Below are 16,794 nucleotides of genomic sequence, written 5' to 3'. Positions count from 1 at the left end.
CGAACAAACATTCGATTGTGGATGAAGCAGTGGAAAATATTGAAGATATAGAAAATAAAGATGAGACTATCAACAAGGCAGAGGACAATGTAGAGGAATATTCAAGTAACAGCTTGGATGAAGATTTACCTCTGGATTTTAATAGTAATGACTTTTACATGGATAGTGAAGCGGATGAAGAACAAAACTGTGACTTTCCTGATGTGGAGTCAAACTCTGATGCTAAGAGGAAACTTGCTGAATGGGCAGCAAACCGAAATGTGTCTCATTCTGTGTTGTCAGAGCTCTTAACCATACTTTTGGAGCTTGGTCTCGATTTGCCAAAGGATCCCAGAACTTTGCTCAGTACATTAAAAGACTGTGAAGTGAAACAAATTGGCAGGGGAAGTTACTACCATTTTGGTCTTGAAAGTGCAGTATTGTCAGAACTGAAAATGATAAATCAACATGAACTGAAAACTGATACATTAACCATTCGTGTGAATGTTGATGGTTTGCCTCTCTTTAAGAGCTCTAATATGCAACTGTGGCCTATTTTAGGTAAGATAGTTGAACTGCCACAAGCAAATGTTTTCATGATGGGTATATATGCTGGTCCCTGCAAACCTGAGTCGGTGAACGACTACATGCATGATTTTATAGAAGATGTAAAAAAGGTCACAAAAACTGGTATTGTTTTCAATGGAAAACACTTCAATGTACCCCTTCCAGATGCTTTTATCTGTGACACCCCAGCTAGAGCTTATTTAAAATGCATCAAAGGTCATGGTGGCTACAGTTCTTGTGAGCGCTGTACACAGTATGGTGTTTATGTTGATGGGAAAGTTATTTTTCCAGATATGGATTCAAGTCTCAGATCAGATTCTCAGTTTGAAGAAATGTTAGATGAAGATCACCACAACTCCAAATCACCTCTTCAAGAGCTAGGCATTGGCATGGTTTCAGCCTTTCCCTTAGACTATATGCATTTAATTTGCTTGGGTATTGTACGTAAATTACTTGCCCTGTGGATTAAGGGACCATTGCAGTGTCGGGTTCCTACTTCTACTCTGTCTGCCATTTCAGATCACTTAAAACAGTGTAGGCAAAGTCTGCCACGCACGTTTTCCAGAAAGCCACGGTCCCTAATGGAGTACAGACAATGGAAAGCTACAGAATTAAGACAATTTTTGTTGTATACTGGACCAGTTGTGCTTTTCCAGAAACTGTGCAATCCACAGTACAAGAACTTCCTGGTTTTGTCATCTGCTATGAGGATACTTTTGTCTCCTTTGTGTAAAGAGTACTGCTATTATGCAAAAAAATTATTGAGATGCTTTGTTGCCAACTTTGCTAAGATTTATGGGACTAAATTCTTAGTTAACAATACACACAGTCTTTTGCACCTAGCAGATGATGCTACAAAGTATGGCCCTCTGGATTTGGTTTCATGTTTTCCATTTGAGAATTATTTGGGACAGTTAAAAAAGATGGTGAGAAGACCACAGGATCCTGTACAGCAAATTGTCAGACGAGTTTGTGAAAAGCAATTGTATCCTCACAGGTCTTGCAAAATGCCAGAGGGTGTACTCACACAGCCACATACATCTGGACCTATGATGACTGAATTTTTTGTCCATCATTCTTTTCAGTACAAGATGTACAGACATGGAAATCAAATAATCTCCACCTCCAGTGGAACAAATTGTTTTGATCTTGAAGGCAAAGTTGCAGTTGTGCGGAACATTGTGCTGTTCATCGGAGAAATACATGTTTTGTTTGAACTGTTTGAGACTGGAACAGCGTTTTTTAACTACCCTATTGATTCAACATCTCTGGGTGTACATTTGTTGTCAAAACTGTCAGGTCATCTTGCTAGTGCTCCTGTAACTAAATTTACAAAACCAATTATTTTGTTACCTTTTCGTAATGCATTTGTAGCTTTGCCTCAGCTACACAGCATGTAACTTAATGGCGTTTACAGGATGTCTTCATTCAGTGTGGTCGAGTTTGTGGATGAAGTTGACTCTGATGGCTGCAAGAAGGTAGACATCATTCCATCAGAGTGGTTCCATGACGCAGAGAGAAAATTATGCTGGTGGCCTCCTGCCTCATTGGTGAATGTGACAAAGGCTGTAAAGGAAGGAACACCACCAACCAGCAACTGGATACTCTGCAATGTCCGTGTCATGGGAAATGCAGGTAAGTTTGACTTTATTTGTACACTACATCTGTATTTCCTTTTCTTTAAAAGTTTATACATGAACTTTTTTTTTTTTTTACTTGGAGGCTTTTGAAATTGTAAGGCCCTGTATTACTGTATTATTGTATGTTTCTGTTCTGTGTCCTGTGTACTGTTTGTTTCTATATGTGTCTTTCTGGCTGCTGTTACAACCAAATTTCCCCTTGTGGGACAATTAAAGGATTATTCTATTCTATTCTACTGGAAACCATTTTTTCATTGTCATTGTTTTTGCAGATTTATTTCTTCTTTACATTGTATCTTACATGTTGTATTCTGTACAATTTATGTTATAGCAACTTACGCAAATGCCAGGGCAAAGTTGCATCAAGCAGAGTATTCATCAGACTTGACGGACAATGAGAATGGCATAAGAAAAAGAAAGTAAGTGGTACTAGCATACAAACAAGATGAAGTTTATTTCCTGCAGTGTCATAAATGTTCTGTGCTTAACCTTTCTAGGCCAAGTGTTAAACTGATCAATCAACTGAGCAGCCACACTGAATCAAGTGAGCCTTCTGATTCAGATGAAGAACTTCCACCCACGCCTCCAGAACAACTCCTTCAGCGACCCTCTGGAAAAAACAATAGTGTAGTCGCCAGCCCCGCTGCCCGGAGTGCCGCCAGCCCCACTGCCCGGAGTGCCGCCAGCCCCGCTGCCCGGAGTGCCGCCAGCCCCGCTGCCCAGAGTGCCGCCAGCCCCGCTGCCCGGAGTGCCGCCAGCCCCACTGCCCGGAGTGCCGCCAGCCCCACTTGTGAAGCCATGTTCTCGAAAGTACTTGCCATTTTAGAGGAAGTGAAGGAGACTCAACTGGTTCATAGCAAGATGTTAAATGCCTTGCTGAAGCAGAAAAACGGTTCAGTTACGGAGGTCCCTGAAGGGGTTGTTTTACCTCTTAAAACCCAAGACGATGTTGAGGCTCTTAATGGAAAACTGGAGGACTCCAGTCTCATGTCTGCTGTAGTAAGTTTTTTTTTTCCTCCCCATTCTGCTTGCCACTGTTCTTTATACAGTAGCCAGAAAAATTCTTTGATATATTTTCTGAAAGACATTCTCCTTCATGATTTTTTTTGGTATACAGCATAATTGGTTTCATTTAACACAGCAAGTCTTACTGGTCCTGAGGCAGCAAAGCAGGCCAGAGACCATCACATCTGCTACCATGTCTTTCTGTTGCTATGATTTTTTTTTTTTTCTGAGATGTTACTTTTATACCACATTAGGGCTGCCACGATTAGTCGACTAGTCACGATTACGTCGACTATCAAAATCGTCGACGACTGATTTAATAGTCGACACGTCGTTTGAAGCTTTGTAAGATCACAAAAGACGCAGGAATAAGTAGTAGGATTTAAGAGTGTAATAACGGACTGAAACAGATGATGGCAGCACTGCATGTACAAGGATGTCAGCTGCCGTTAAACCCCGAAGAAGAAGTAGCTCTGTCCCAGAATTCATAGCGCAGCCCAGCTCAGTTTACAACAATGGCGGCAGCTACTTAGTTTTAATATTACTCTTATTATTCTTTCTGGGTCACAAAATAAACGTTTAGCATATTTTCAGGCGAGAATGTAGCTGTATAAACCTCAAATATCTGCTCAGTTTATCAAGACACCACATATTTTCAAAAGCGCTCCGACGTTTTCGGAGACGTCTGTTACCCACTAGCTCGATAGCTAGGCTCACTAGAGCCGTGAGAACACCGGACTCCCGGCAAATCGTTTTCAAACCTACCGCCGTCTTTCGCTACTCAGGTTAAACATGATATATGAGTCACTTAGATAACTTAAAACTGTTATTGTTTGGCTTTTTTTGTATTTTATTTGTTCCTGAGTAAATCGGTTTGGCTGAGATTAAATTTATAGTTTTTACACAGCTGAATAAACATCAAGCAGACAGCTGATTATCAGAAGTCTGAGATGCTGGAGAATTTACTCCGGTGTCCTGTTATATTTTAGATAGCAAGGAGTTTATTAAACTTCACCGAAACAATCTGCAAATTTCATTCAAATTTAATAAACTATCATCTTGTCTTTCTTTATTTTTAGTTAGCACAGACCTTAAACACTTAAAGCTGTAAGCTAATGATAGTTATATAAGAGCAGATGCTGCTGGTGCAATAAGCTGTACGTTTTATGTCCAATGGATGATGATCTGATTAGTCGACTAATCGCAAAAATAATCGGTGACTAGTCGACTATCAAAATAATCGTTTGTGGCAGCCCTATACCATATGTTTACCTTCCAGAAAGTTACATTTTTTTTATTCTAATGAAGCATTTGATTCTGATTTTGATAACGGATAGATTTCTTATATTTGTTCTGCTATGATAGTTTATGCAAATTCTGGCCAGTTCCTATTTATTTTAACCTTTTAGCCCCCAACCCGTCGCCGATGACAGGTTTTTCCAACCTGTCTCTTCCAACCAGAGCTCTACCAGGGGCCCAACACAGCTGGACTTATTTAGAAGAAAAGAGATGCCCAAAAACAAACCACAGGGCCAAAGGTCACAAAATTGTTTTTGTTCTGTTTTACAATTAATAATTCAAATTGCCTATTCGAAATCTTTTATTCATGTACATTATGAGTCCCTTTTTCAGTTAAAACAACAGTAAAATTTCAAGTTTGTTTTTTGCCCTTTTCTGTTATTAATCCCCGATTACACTCTTATAGTATACAGTAGAGAAAAAAACCTAGCAGATGTGGAAACTAGAAGTAATCCTGAAAAAATGGAAAAAAGCACACACACTCACAGCTGATTTTATGACACTTTTACAGCTAAAACAACAAAATATTCACAGGTGTCCTGCTTAACATTATGGATAAATGATAAAGGGGTAAGGAATAGGGGTGGGTTTTGATTATAGATTTATCAAATAAAACCTATTTTAGTTTGGAGAAAGTAAATGAGAGCAGGCACACGCATTCTGCACAAAGATGTAAACACAAAGCGCGGACCCGCCGACAGATCAGAATCAGTGAGATGTGGCCTTTCTCAGCCGACGGCACTTTGTGTTTTTTGTGCTAGATTCTGAAGCTGCAGGTTTTATCTTTTTTCAAACAATATTGACTGAACCAGCAGCAAAAGAAGATCCAAACTACACTGAAAATTTCGCTTCACGTAAACATCGTCATGAATTCCCTCTTACTTTTGCTGTTTTGGTTTTCCACCATGGTGGTTTTCCATGACGGTACTGGAATATTTCTAACATTTTGAGTTATTTTCCAGTATTAGAAAATCAGCACTGCTCAGTGTTAGCCATTGTTAATCTTCAAAACTGACTAGGTTACTTTTAAACATATAACACTGTCAAAAGTGTTAATTTAACACTCAACAGTGTTGTATTTAACACTCTGAGGTGTGGACCCATATAGACACTCTCCAGTGTTAATTTAAAACTGGAGATTTTGCTGTGTAGTATTTTTTTATCTCCACACAATTAACATTAAGTAATATGTAAAGCGTCCATTTATCCTCCATTCCTGGTCCATTATCTTAAGCTTAGGCTGCTCCCCCTGTGACCCAATCCGGTACTAAGTAGAGAGGCCCAGACTTCGCTCTCTCCAGTCTCTTGGCCCTGCTCCTCCAGCGGAATCCCAAGGCATTTCCAGGCCAGCAGAGAAACATAGTCCCTTTTGCATGTCCTGGGTGTTCCTCTGGGTCTCTTCCTGGTTGGATGTGCCCAAAACGCCTCCCCCAGGGAGGCATCCTACCCATCCTACCCAGATGCCAGTATCTAATCCAGGGGTGTTAAACTCAAAATTCAAAACTGGAACAAAGTCGCGGGCTAACGTTAATATTTATTGAAATATATTTATTCCTCCAGATATAGGAATGAATCTTTTCTTATGGACTCAAACACATTTTTCTGAAAAACTGAATATGGAACAAGCAAAGCTTAATACTAAACAATATATATATATATATATTAGCTGTATAATACCAGTAGGCCAGCTCTAATAGTAATTTGGTATGGCTTCGCGGGCCAAATATAAGTAGGCTGGGGGCCAAATTTGGCCCGCAGGCCAGAGTTTGACACCTATGATCTAATCTGTCCTTTTTGTATGTTCCCCTCAGGTTGCCATGGTAGCAGATATAGGGGGAACAAGTGTAGATGATGCTACAAGGAGAATGATGAAATTCCTCATATCACCCGAGCTTGCCGTGGAGTACAACTTGCTTGGCCGACATGGGAAGAAAAAGTTCCGAGATTTGCGCCTCTTTAATGTTGTGTATGGTAAGTTAATTTCACTTGAGACACTTTTTTTAATAAAGTGTTTGAAAGTGTAAGTGAGATTGGTTATTGTGCCATCTTATATATTTGAGGCAAGAAAGTGAAATAAACATTGTTCTTTGTAAATCATTACCAAAGGAAGTAAGCTATGGTTACCTTTACTTTGGCTTACCCATTTTTCTTCTTCATTTGCAGAGGCACTGAAGAAGAATTCTTTGACTGCAAAAGTCAACCTGCAAGAAGCAGAGAAAGCTCTCTCCAAATGGTTCACTGGAGCTAGAGACAGAGGAGGACTGAGGGCTGCTAGGGGACAAAATAGACTAACGGCTCTGTAAAAAAACATAACAGACACCTCTGCTGATTCAAGACAAGGTTCTGAGTTTCCCTTCTTATTTTTTCCCATGTTGCTACAGTTTCAACTCAAAGCAATTTGAATGTAGTTTGATATTTCTAGTTTTTTAAGTTCACACTCCTTGGAATACAGTTACTTAAACCCACAGTTGTGTGACAAAATAAATGTGAACAAAATGTGTTTTGTGTCCCCTCTTGATGTTTCTATTTGCAGTCAGCTTTAATATATTTAGTGTCTTTGTGTCACAGAAGCCGTATTGGCCGTCTGTTAATTTGATTTTGTGGCTGTTTTTCTACATGGGACCCGCCCAGTGCCAGAAATTAGCCAATTCAAACAAGAAGTAAGATGCAACTACAGAACCCACTGATAATACCATTCCAACTTTTTAGCTCATGTTTTCCTCATCTTGTACACACTAAGAACTTGAAAAATGGGGCCCAGGTGGGTTTCTGAGTACTTTGCCCAGTTGGGGTCCATTTAGTTCCCAGATTTTACCAATATAACACCAAGATGGGCATTTAACATGGGGCCATTATGGAACCCGCGGACAATCCCACTTAAAACCCACTTTTTAGCCTATGTGGTGCCCACATGGTACCCACAAAAAAACTTGAAAGATGGGGCCTGGGTGGGTTTCAGTGTATGTTGCCCAGTTGGGTGCCATTTAGTTCCTAGATTTTACCAATGTAAAACCAAGATGGGCTTATAAAATGGGGCCATTATGGAACCCGCGGACAATCCCACTTAAAACCCACTTTTTAGCCTATGTGGTGCCCACGTGGTACCCACAAAAAACTTGAAAGATGGGGCCTGGGTGGGTTTCTGTGTATGTTGCCCAGTTGGGGCCCATTTAGTTCCTAGATTTTACCAATGTAAAACCAAGATGGGCTTATAAAATGGGGCCATTATGGAACCCGCGGACAATCCCACTTAAAACCCACTTTTTAGCCTATGTGGTGCCCACGTGGTACCCACAAAAAACTTGAAAGATGGGGCCTGGGTGGGTTTCTGTGTATGTTGCCCATTTGGGGCCCATTTAGTTCCTAGATTTTACCAATATAAAACCAAGATGGGCTTATAAAATGGGGCCATTATGGAACCCGCGGACAATCCCACTTAAAACCCACTTTTTAGCCTATGTGGTGCCCACGTGGTACCCACAAAAAACTTGAAAGATGGGGCCTGGGTGGGTTTCTGTGTATGTTGCCCAGTTGGGGCCCATTTAGTTCCTAGATTTTACCAATATAAAACCAAGATGGGCTTATAAAATGGGGCCATTATGGAACCCGCGGACAATCCCACTTAAAACCCACTTTTTAGCCTATGTGGTGCCCACGTGGTACCCACAAAAAACTTGAAAGATGGGGCCTGGGTGGGTTTCTGTGTATGTTGCCCAGTTGGGGCCCATTTAGTTCCTAGATTTTGCCAATATAACACCAAGATGGGCTTATAAAATGGGGCCATTATGGAACCCGCGGACAATCCCACTTAAAACCCACTTTTTAGCCTATGTGGTGCCCACATGGTACCCAAAAAAAATTAAAAGATGGGGCCCGGGTGGGTTTCTGTGTATGTTGCCCAGTTGGGGCCCATTTAGTTCCTAGATTTTACCAATATAACACCTATATGGGCATTTAACATGGGGCCATTACGGAACCCGCGGACAATCCTATATGGGGCCCATTTTTCAGCCCATTTCCAAACCATATGGGCCCCACATATAAATGTTGGCTGGGTTGTGTTTAAGTGTCATAAAGATTAAATAAGTTGTTTTTCAATTAAACTCATGGATGGAATTGTGTCTCAGGGATTTGTGGATCACTGAATTAATCTCGGAGACCTGTGATCATGAGTTTGACAGGTGAGCTCAATTAAAGGAAAAACTACTAAAGAAGGATGTTCCACATTATTAAGCAGACCACCATTTTCAAGCAATATGAGTAAGAAAAAGGATCTCTCTGCTGTTGCATGAAATAGTTGAATGCCTTGGACACATAACCAAAACCAGAGATATTTCACGAAAACTTAAGCGTGATCACCATAGAGAGATTTGTGGCTGAGTCAGAGCACACACGGGTTCATGCAGATAAAGGCACAATGAGGAAGGTTTCTGCCAGACAAATACTTCAGATTAAGAGAGCAGCTGCTAAAAGGCCATTACAAAGCAGCAAACACATATTTGAAGCTACTGGTGCCTCTGGAGCCCTGCGAACATCAAGGTGTAGGATCCTCCAGAGACTAGCAGTTGTGCATAAACCACCCCTAACTAATGCTCACAATGGCTGCAGTGGACCGAGAACTACATGAAGACTAATTTTAAACAGTCTTGTTCAGTGATGAGTGTTGTAATAGTAATTTTACAATGTATGTTGAAGAGATATTACTGCCCTCTGTTGGTGTGTCTGTGCATTACAAGCAATAAAAGGTGTTCGTTAAAAACATCAGGTTATGGGCCCAGAGGTCGCCAAGGGAAGCTGCTAACACGTTTTCTTTTGGGAGTCATAAACAGAATTGTGGGATTCACAATGGAAGATAGACTGTTTATTGACAAGCTGAGCGGACCGGAGAATTGGGCAACGTGGAAATTTCAACTGGAGCACCTGTTGAAGGCAAAAGGACTGTGGGGTATGGTACAGGAGACGGAGCAGTTAGCTGCGGATGCTAATGCCCAAGCGCGAGCTGAATTTGAACGGAAGAAAGAAAAGGCATTTTCAGTGCTGGTACTGAATGTAAGTACACCCCAATTGTACTTGATAACAAACTGTAAGACCCCCAAAGAAGCATGGGAGATGCTAAAAGCACAGTTTGAAAGAGATACTGCTGCTAACAAGCTATTTCTGAAGAAGAAGTACTTCCGGTGTGAAATGAAGGAAGGAGAACATCTCAATGATCATTTAAAGAGGATGAAGGAACTTACTGATCAGCTAGGGGCAATAGGTTCTGTAATTGAAGAGGAAGATCAAATTGTCACCCTTCTAGGTAGTTTGCCACCCAGCTATGCGACTGTTTTTACTGCTTTGGAGACAAAGATGGACAGTCTGACACTACAGTTTGTTCAACAAGCCTTGATAAATGAGGAACAAAAGCGAGTGCTTACTGACAACACCACTGTGTCCAGTAGTGTATCAGCGATGTCATCTCAGATGCATAGAAATGAACAGAGTGGATCAAAAACAGTGGGAGCAAACAGCTCCGACTCATGGAGATGTTACAAATGTGGGAAGGAAGGACATATCAAGCGTGATTGTCCAAGCATTAAAAAGAAATACAAGGCCCACAAGGCTAAAAGCGTGGTGTATAAGGACAAAGAGGACTCATATGAGGGAGCTTTTGTTGTAAATGAGTCATGTAAAAGTGATGCACAACAAGAAGAATGGTTAATTGATTCAGGAGCGTCAAAACACATGACATGGAATAAAGAAGCTCTACAAAACTACCAAGAGTTTTCAGAACCACAAACAGTGAAACTCGGTGATGGCAGAGTAGTTGAGGCTTTAGGTCTGGGCAACATAACAATGAAAATGTCATTCAGAGTTAGTAATGGAAAAGATGTCACAATGTATGATGTGCTGTATGTTCCCAAATTATCAATGAACCTTTTCTCAGTGGGAGCTGCTGCCAAGAAGGGAAACACAGTGAAGTTCAAAAGGACTCATTGCTACATAAGAGGAAAGAATGGAGCTCTCCATGGAATGGGAACACAAAGATCTGACGGATTGTATCAGCTGGATATTGAGGGAAACTGCACAACCTGTCATGGAGCGTCAACTGCTTCAGTTCCAGCAAGTATGTGGCATCAGCGTCTAGGTCACACTACAAATCTGAAAAAGGTCAAAAACTTGGTAAAAGGAGTTAGCTTTACAAATGAAGAGGAGGACATTTTTTGTGAAGCTTGTGTTGAGGGCAAATTATCAAGAAAACCTTACGAATCAGTGGGAGAAATACGAACAAAACGCAAGTTGCAATTAGTGCATAGTGACGTTTGTGGTCCTTTTCAAACTGAGTCACTTGGAGGAAAAAAGTACTTTGTGACTTTCATTGATGACTACTCCAGATGTTGTAAAGTGTATTTCATAAGAGAAAAAACAGAAGTCCTGAGCAAGTTCAAAGAGTTTGAAAGAATCTTCTCAAATGAATGTGGACAGGGAGTAATAAGACTCAGAACTGACAATGGTGGGGAATACACATCTAAAGAGTTTCAAGAATATTTGAAAGCTCAAGGCATCCACCATGAAATGACTGTACCACACACACCACAGCAAAATGGTGTTGCAGAAAGAAAAAACAGAACTCTAGTGGAATCAGCTAGAAGCATGCTATCACATGCAAAGTTGCCAAACACATTCTGGGCAGAAGCTGTTGCTACTGCAGCTTACACACAGAATATGCTCCCAACATCTGCTTTAAAGAACGAAACACCCTATCAGAGATGGTATGAAAAAAAACCAGACATTAGCCATATGAAAGTATTTGGTTGCGTTGCTTATGCTCATGTTCCAGACACAGAGAGAAAGAAGCTGGACAAAAAGGCAGTGAAAGTTCGTTTCCTGGGAAATGCAACCAATGCAAAAGGCTACTGACTGTGGGATGAGGAAAAAGGAAAAATACTGATTCGACGAGATGTGGTCTTCAATGAAACAGAGTTTAAATGCAAACAAAGTGAAAAAGATCTCGGTTTGGGGAATGAGGTGACACTACACACGGGTGAAAGACAAACAAGTACTGAGGAGACTGTCACCAGTGAGGCTGCAAAAGGAGATCAGCGGATCAGAAGACCTCCAAAGAGATATGGATTTGAGGAGTTTGCTGATGCAGCTACAGTTGATCATTATGCAAACATCTGTTGTGTCACAGAACCAAATACACTAGAAGAGGCTATGTCAAGTCCAAATGCAAAGGAGTGGAAAGAAGCAGCTGATTTGGAATATGAGTCACTGCTAGAAAATGGCACATGGGATTTAGTGGATCTACCAAAGGATCGCAAAGCAGTTGGATCAAAATGGGTCTTTAAAGTTAAGCATCACAGTGATGGACAAGTGGAAAGATACAAGTGCAGACTTGTTGCCAAAGGCTATTCACAGATTTATGGTGCAGACTATGATGAAACATTCTCTCCAGTTGTACGATTTGGTTCAATTCGTACATTGTTGTCATTTGCTGTGCAAAACAATCTAAATGTGCATCAAATGGATGTTGTGACTGCATTCTTGAATGGACACCTGGAAGAGGAAATCTACATGGAGCAGCCAGAGGGTTACATCAAACCTGGGCAGGAACATCTAGTGTGCAAACTAAATAAGTCAATATATGGACTGAAGCAGTCTCCACGTTGCTGGAGCTTTTACAGAGTTCATGAAAAGTATTGGTTTTACACAGAGTACTTCAGATCAGTGTGTGTTTGTTAGAACAGGTCAGGAGTTGGAAATATTGGCTGTGTATGTTGATGATCTGATTTTGATTACAGAATCAGCAGAGAGCATGAAGACCTTAAAGGACACTCTGAAGAAACACTACAAAATGAAGGACATGGGTGAGCTATCCTACATTCTGGGCATCTCAGTGGTCCAAGACAAGGACAAAAACCATGTTATGCTTCATCAGAGGCAGTATATTGAAAACATACTACAAAAGTATGGAATGGACAGTGCCAATCCAGTAGCAACTCCAGCTGACACAAATGTCAAATTAAGGTTTCCTTAGGTTTCCTAAGTTTATTTGTTATCATGCCTAAGTGTTTCTAGTTCTTATTATTTCCCCCTCGTGTTCCAACTATGTTAAATCTCCCTTGCCCTTCGTGTGTTTCATGTCTGTTGTCTTATGTTGTTATGTCTGCCTCTCATGTTCCTGTTTCATTTTGAAGAGATCTCGTGTTTTTATATTATGGATTATGTTTTGAGTCCTTTGTGGTACTGTTTCGTGTTTCCCTAGATCTCAGTTATGGTTATCTTAGGTTTTGCTCTTTGGCTTCGTCATATGGCTTCCCTGTGTTCCATGTTATGTCCACTGTGATGGTTTTGTACCATATTTCAGGTTCCTATATTCTGTCTCCCCAGTTGCTGTTAAGTTTGCATGTTTAGAATTCAGTCAGTGTGTTTCCTGTTTTACTTTGAAGGTCCATGTCTCATGTGAGTGTTTCTAGTTTTGCTTCCCTTGCCTCGTCCTGCTTTATTACCCTCAGCTGTTCCTCCATGTGTTCCCACTTCCCCTAATCACCTCCTGTGTATTTAAGTCCTCTGTTTTCAGTGTGTGTTTGTCAGGTCGTCTGTTGTCCACGCCATGTTTCCTATGCCATGCTTCCAAGTTTCTTGTCTAGGTTTTTCTTATTGTTTGTTTAGATTTCCCAGTTTAGGTTTGTTAATTTTGCTTCAGTTTGCCTTGCCCTTTGTTTGTACCTTTTTTTCCAGCCATATTAAACGGCTCGCTTTTTGTTAACATTCAAGTTTTGTTCCCTGTTCCTTGGAGTCTGCATTTTGGGTCCTTTTTCAATTCATACAGTCTGCCCTCGCCAGACTGTGACACCCCTGACCCCAGTCCTATTGAGAACCTTTGGAGCATCCTCAAGCAAAAGGTCTATGAGGGTGGGAGGCAGTTCACATCCAAACAGCAGCTCTGGGAGGATATTCTGACATCCTGCAAAGACATTCAAGCAGACACTTTCCAAAAACTCACAAATTCCATGGATGCAAGAATTGTGAAACTGCTATCAATAAAGGGTTCCTATGTTAATATGTAACTTGACCTGTTAAGATGCTTTTGATTGAAATGGCTTTTGATTTCACTAAAATTGATCTACTAATGCTGCAAATTTGACAAATGGCCATTTTCAATTCTCTATAACCTATAAAATGTTTTGACACTCTGTGTTCGTAATAATTTGGAACAGTGCATTTTAAGTTTTTTATTTTTGAAAAACATACTGTTTTCATTGGGAGGTTTGTTCAGTAACATTTGACTTATACTCTAACGGTTGATGACTCGAAAAATATGCTGACTGTCATTTGAATGGACTATTTAGGAAAATCAGAGAAAAATATCATTTGCATAATAATGTGGAACGCAGTGTAGTTCCAAGTGAAGCAACAGTAAAATATTTGCAAGTCCGAGAAAACGTTGAAAATGTTTCTAGCACATTGGTCTACAAATGACACATCATGGGGTCGGGATGAATGTGAACAGGTGCAGTAGAGGTAGACACTGGTGTAGGAGTGGTACTCTCCCAGCGGTCCAGGCCACATTCAAAGCTGCAACCCTGTGCCTTCTTCTCACATTGTTTCATTCTGGCAGAACAAAATTATGATGTAGGCAACCGTAAATAATTTGCAATTAAGCTGGTATTTGAGGAATGGCGTCACCCACTAGATTGAGCCGAGCAGCCTTTTCTTAGATGGACAGACCAGAGGAATATCACTTACCTGTGGACCACAAAACAACTAAATGCCCGCCAGGTTTGATGGTCACTGTGTTTTTGTAGGTTTTAACTTTTTCCATCTCATACTGTTCAGGTTCTCTGAATATCAAGTCGGATGCTCTCTCCCGCCAATTCGCCACAAACACCGATCACTCACAAGGGGAGACCATCTTACCCGCCACCTGCAGGGAGGGTTTAATTTCCTGGGATGTGGAGAAGACAATTCGCCAGGCCCTCCAGGATGAACCTGATCCTGGCACTGGTTCACCTGACTGCTGTTTTGTCCCCTCCTCAGCCCATTCCACAGTAATCAACTGGATCAACACTGCTAAGTTCGCCTGTCACCCCGGCGTAGGTAGGACCATTTCATTATTAAAATGGTACTTCTGGTGGGAGGCCCTGGAAAGGGATGCCCTTTGTTATTTCTTTTAGTGTTATTTCAGTTACTACATTATATATGTAGTATGACGATGTCTAAGCTGAAAAAGAAATGGGGGAGAAAACTGGAAAAAATATAGCATGTGGCGGCTTGTACCATCTGTGCTAGGAGTAAGAACAGAACTCAACAACCGGCAGGATTCCTTCAACTTTTAACTATTCCCCATTGCCCCTGGTCTCACATAGCCATAGATTTTGTCACTGGTTTACCTGTCTCTTCTGGGAACTGTCATTTTGTCCATATTCGACAGGTTTTCAAAGGCTGCTCATTTCGTCACCCATGACAAACTCCCTTCAGCCCTTCAGACTACTAAGCTCCTGGTTAACCATGTCTTCAGGCTTCATGGCATCCCTTTGGAGATTGTTTCGGAACAGGGATCACAGTTCACCTCGCATGTCTGGAAGGCCTTCTGCACTACTCTGGGAGCCAAGGTCAGTCTCAGTTCTGGATACCATCCGTAGTCCAATGGCCAGACAGAGAGGCTCAACCAGGAGCTGGAGTCTAACCTCCACTGCCTAACCACTTACATCCCAGCGACATGGTCCTCTCATCTACCTTGGATAGAGTATGCACACAACACCCTCATATCTTCTGCAACTGGCTTGTCTCCCTAGGGTATCAGCCACCCCTATTTCCTGAGGAAGAGGCTGACCTCGCCATTCCCTCAGTCCAGCACCATCTCCAGCATTGCCACCGCGCCTGGGCTTAGACTCGGAAGGCGTTACTCAGAGCCACTAATCATCAATACCACTATGCCAATTGGCTAACAGGTATACTCCAAGGCAGCTAAGGATATTCCTCTGAAGGCACTCTCTCGCAAGCTTGCTCCCCACTACATCGGTCCTTACAAGGTTAAGTCCATAATCAGTCATTCGGCTGTCAAGCTTAAACTTCCTGCTACCATGTGCATCCAACCGACATTCCATGTCTCCCAGCTCGGACCAGTGCACTCCAGTCCCTTATATCGTACTATTGCCTTCCGTGTTTGAATCTGGTCTTGGGTCCAAATCATTGCACCAACCTCCGGGCCCCTGTGACAGCTTAAAACTTTACTTTTTGACAAAGCTAATAGTTAGAGGTGGATCAGGTGACCCTGAATCCTCCCTTGGTTATGCTGCAATAGACTTTATGCTGCTGGGGGGTTCCCATGATCCAATGAATGTTTCTCCTTCTCTCACCCATTTTCACTAACCGTGTCTTTATACACCCCTCTCAATTTAATTATGAGTTATTATTAATCTCTGGCTCACTTCCACAGTAAGTATTTTGTCTTGTCTTGCTCCCCTCACCCCCAAACGCTGCGGCAGACAACCAGCCCTCACTGAGCATGGGTCTGCCGGAGAGAGTTCTTCCTTCACACAAGTACTTGCTCATAGGGAGTCTTCCAATTGCCAGAGTTTCTTTGTATTATTGTAGGGTCTTTACCTTCCAATGTCAAGTTCCTCGAGATGACTGTTGTTGTGATTTCTCTCTATATAAATAAAACTAAAAAAATTGAAACGATTTGTGTCTTAGATTTGAAGGCGCTCCTATATGTTTACAATGGTGATGTATAGTTTTTAGCCTCTATGGACTGTGGCGTACACAGAGAGAGCAGTGAAAGTTGTGCTGTCCCCAGCGATGTGCTATACAGAAGTTGATATTTATCCTGGCGAGGGCAGGAAACAAAAAGAAAGTTGTATATATATGAAATGATACATGTTTACAATAATTGGGATATTCTTTTGTCACAGCAGTTGAAATGATGTAGAAATAATGTTATAATGAAATACCACATGAACCTCACTGTCACTGCAGCTGAAATAATACATATAATAATAAAAAAGCAACATGAATGTAACAATAATAGCAGTATTAATGTCATAAACTAATGGAATGATCACCGAGCACTGTAAAGGTTCAACAGGTTTATTTACAGGATTTTGCAAGGTCAAAGGCAATAACAAAGTGGAGGGTCAGGTGTTAAGAGTTCTAGCAACAGCGGTCTGATATTGCAGGCTGTTTAGTACACACACACACACACACACACACACACACACACAACAGGGTTCACGGGAGTCAGACTTCATAGCAACAAAAAAAACACTGATGAGGAGCAGGTCAGTCATCACAGCTGATTGCCAGCAGGTGCTGGCAA

At 41.4% G+C, this 16,794-nt stretch overlaps 2 protein-coding genes across 4 annotated transcripts; both read left to right on the top strand.

The window, feature by feature from the left end:
- Positions 1-1,964: 1,964 nt before the first annotated feature.
- LOC309709458 (uncharacterized protein) lies at positions 1,965-6,864 on the top strand (the record flags this gene model as incomplete). The annotated part of the gene is made up of 5 exons (XM_082538075.1): positions 1,965-2,181; positions 2,518-2,605; positions 2,684-3,185; positions 6,302-6,461; positions 6,654-6,864. The coding sequence occupies 5 exons, from the start codon at positions 1,965-1,967 to the stop codon at positions 6,791-6,793; spliced, it is 1,107 nt and encodes a 368-aa protein (XP_082394201.1). The 3' UTR covers positions 6,794-6,864.
- Positions 6,865-9,158: 2,294 nt separating this feature from the next.
- Positions 9,159-16,097, top strand: LOC309711196 (uncharacterized protein). Of its 3 annotated transcripts, none has more exons than XM_082541328.1 (4): positions 9,159-9,539; positions 12,275-12,340; positions 14,313-14,573; positions 14,908-16,097. In XM_082541328.1, exons 2-4 carry the CDS (start codon positions 12,289-12,291, stop codon positions 15,174-15,176), a joined length of 582 nt encoding a protein of 193 aa, XP_082397454.1. In that variant the 5' UTR covers positions 9,159-9,539; positions 12,275-12,288; the 3' UTR covers positions 15,177-16,097. The 3 variants fall into 3 exon arrangements, with proteins under 3 accessions (XP_082397454.1, XP_082397453.1, XP_082397452.1); XM_082541327.1 differs by having other exon boundaries at positions 9,159-12,340; positions 14,908-15,088; positions 15,272-16,097; XM_082541326.1 differs by having other exon boundaries at positions 9,159-12,340.
- The last annotated feature ends 697 nt before the right edge of the window (positions 16,098-16,794 follow it).

Source organism: Aulonocara stuartgranti (assembly GCF_965226115.1).
Source record: "Aulonocara stuartgranti genome assembly, chromosome: 7".
NCBI lineage: Eukaryota > Metazoa > Chordata > Actinopteri > Cichliformes > Cichlidae > Aulonocara > Aulonocara stuartgranti.
This window is presented reverse-complemented; position numbering and strand designations above follow the sequence as displayed.

Coding starts and splice junctions, on each gene's coding strand:
- LOC309711196 (XM_082541326.1), top strand. CDS start 12,163: ATGAAAAGTATTGGTTTTACACAGAGTACTTCAGATCAGTGTGTGTTT. Junction 12,341..14,312: donor CTACAAAATGAAGGACATGG/GTGAGCTATCCT, acceptor CATACTGTTCAG/GTTCTCTGAATATCAAGTCG. Junction 14,574..14,907: donor CGCCTGTCACCCCGGCGTAG/GTAGGACCATTT, acceptor CATATTCGACAG/GTTTTCAAAGGCTGCTCATT.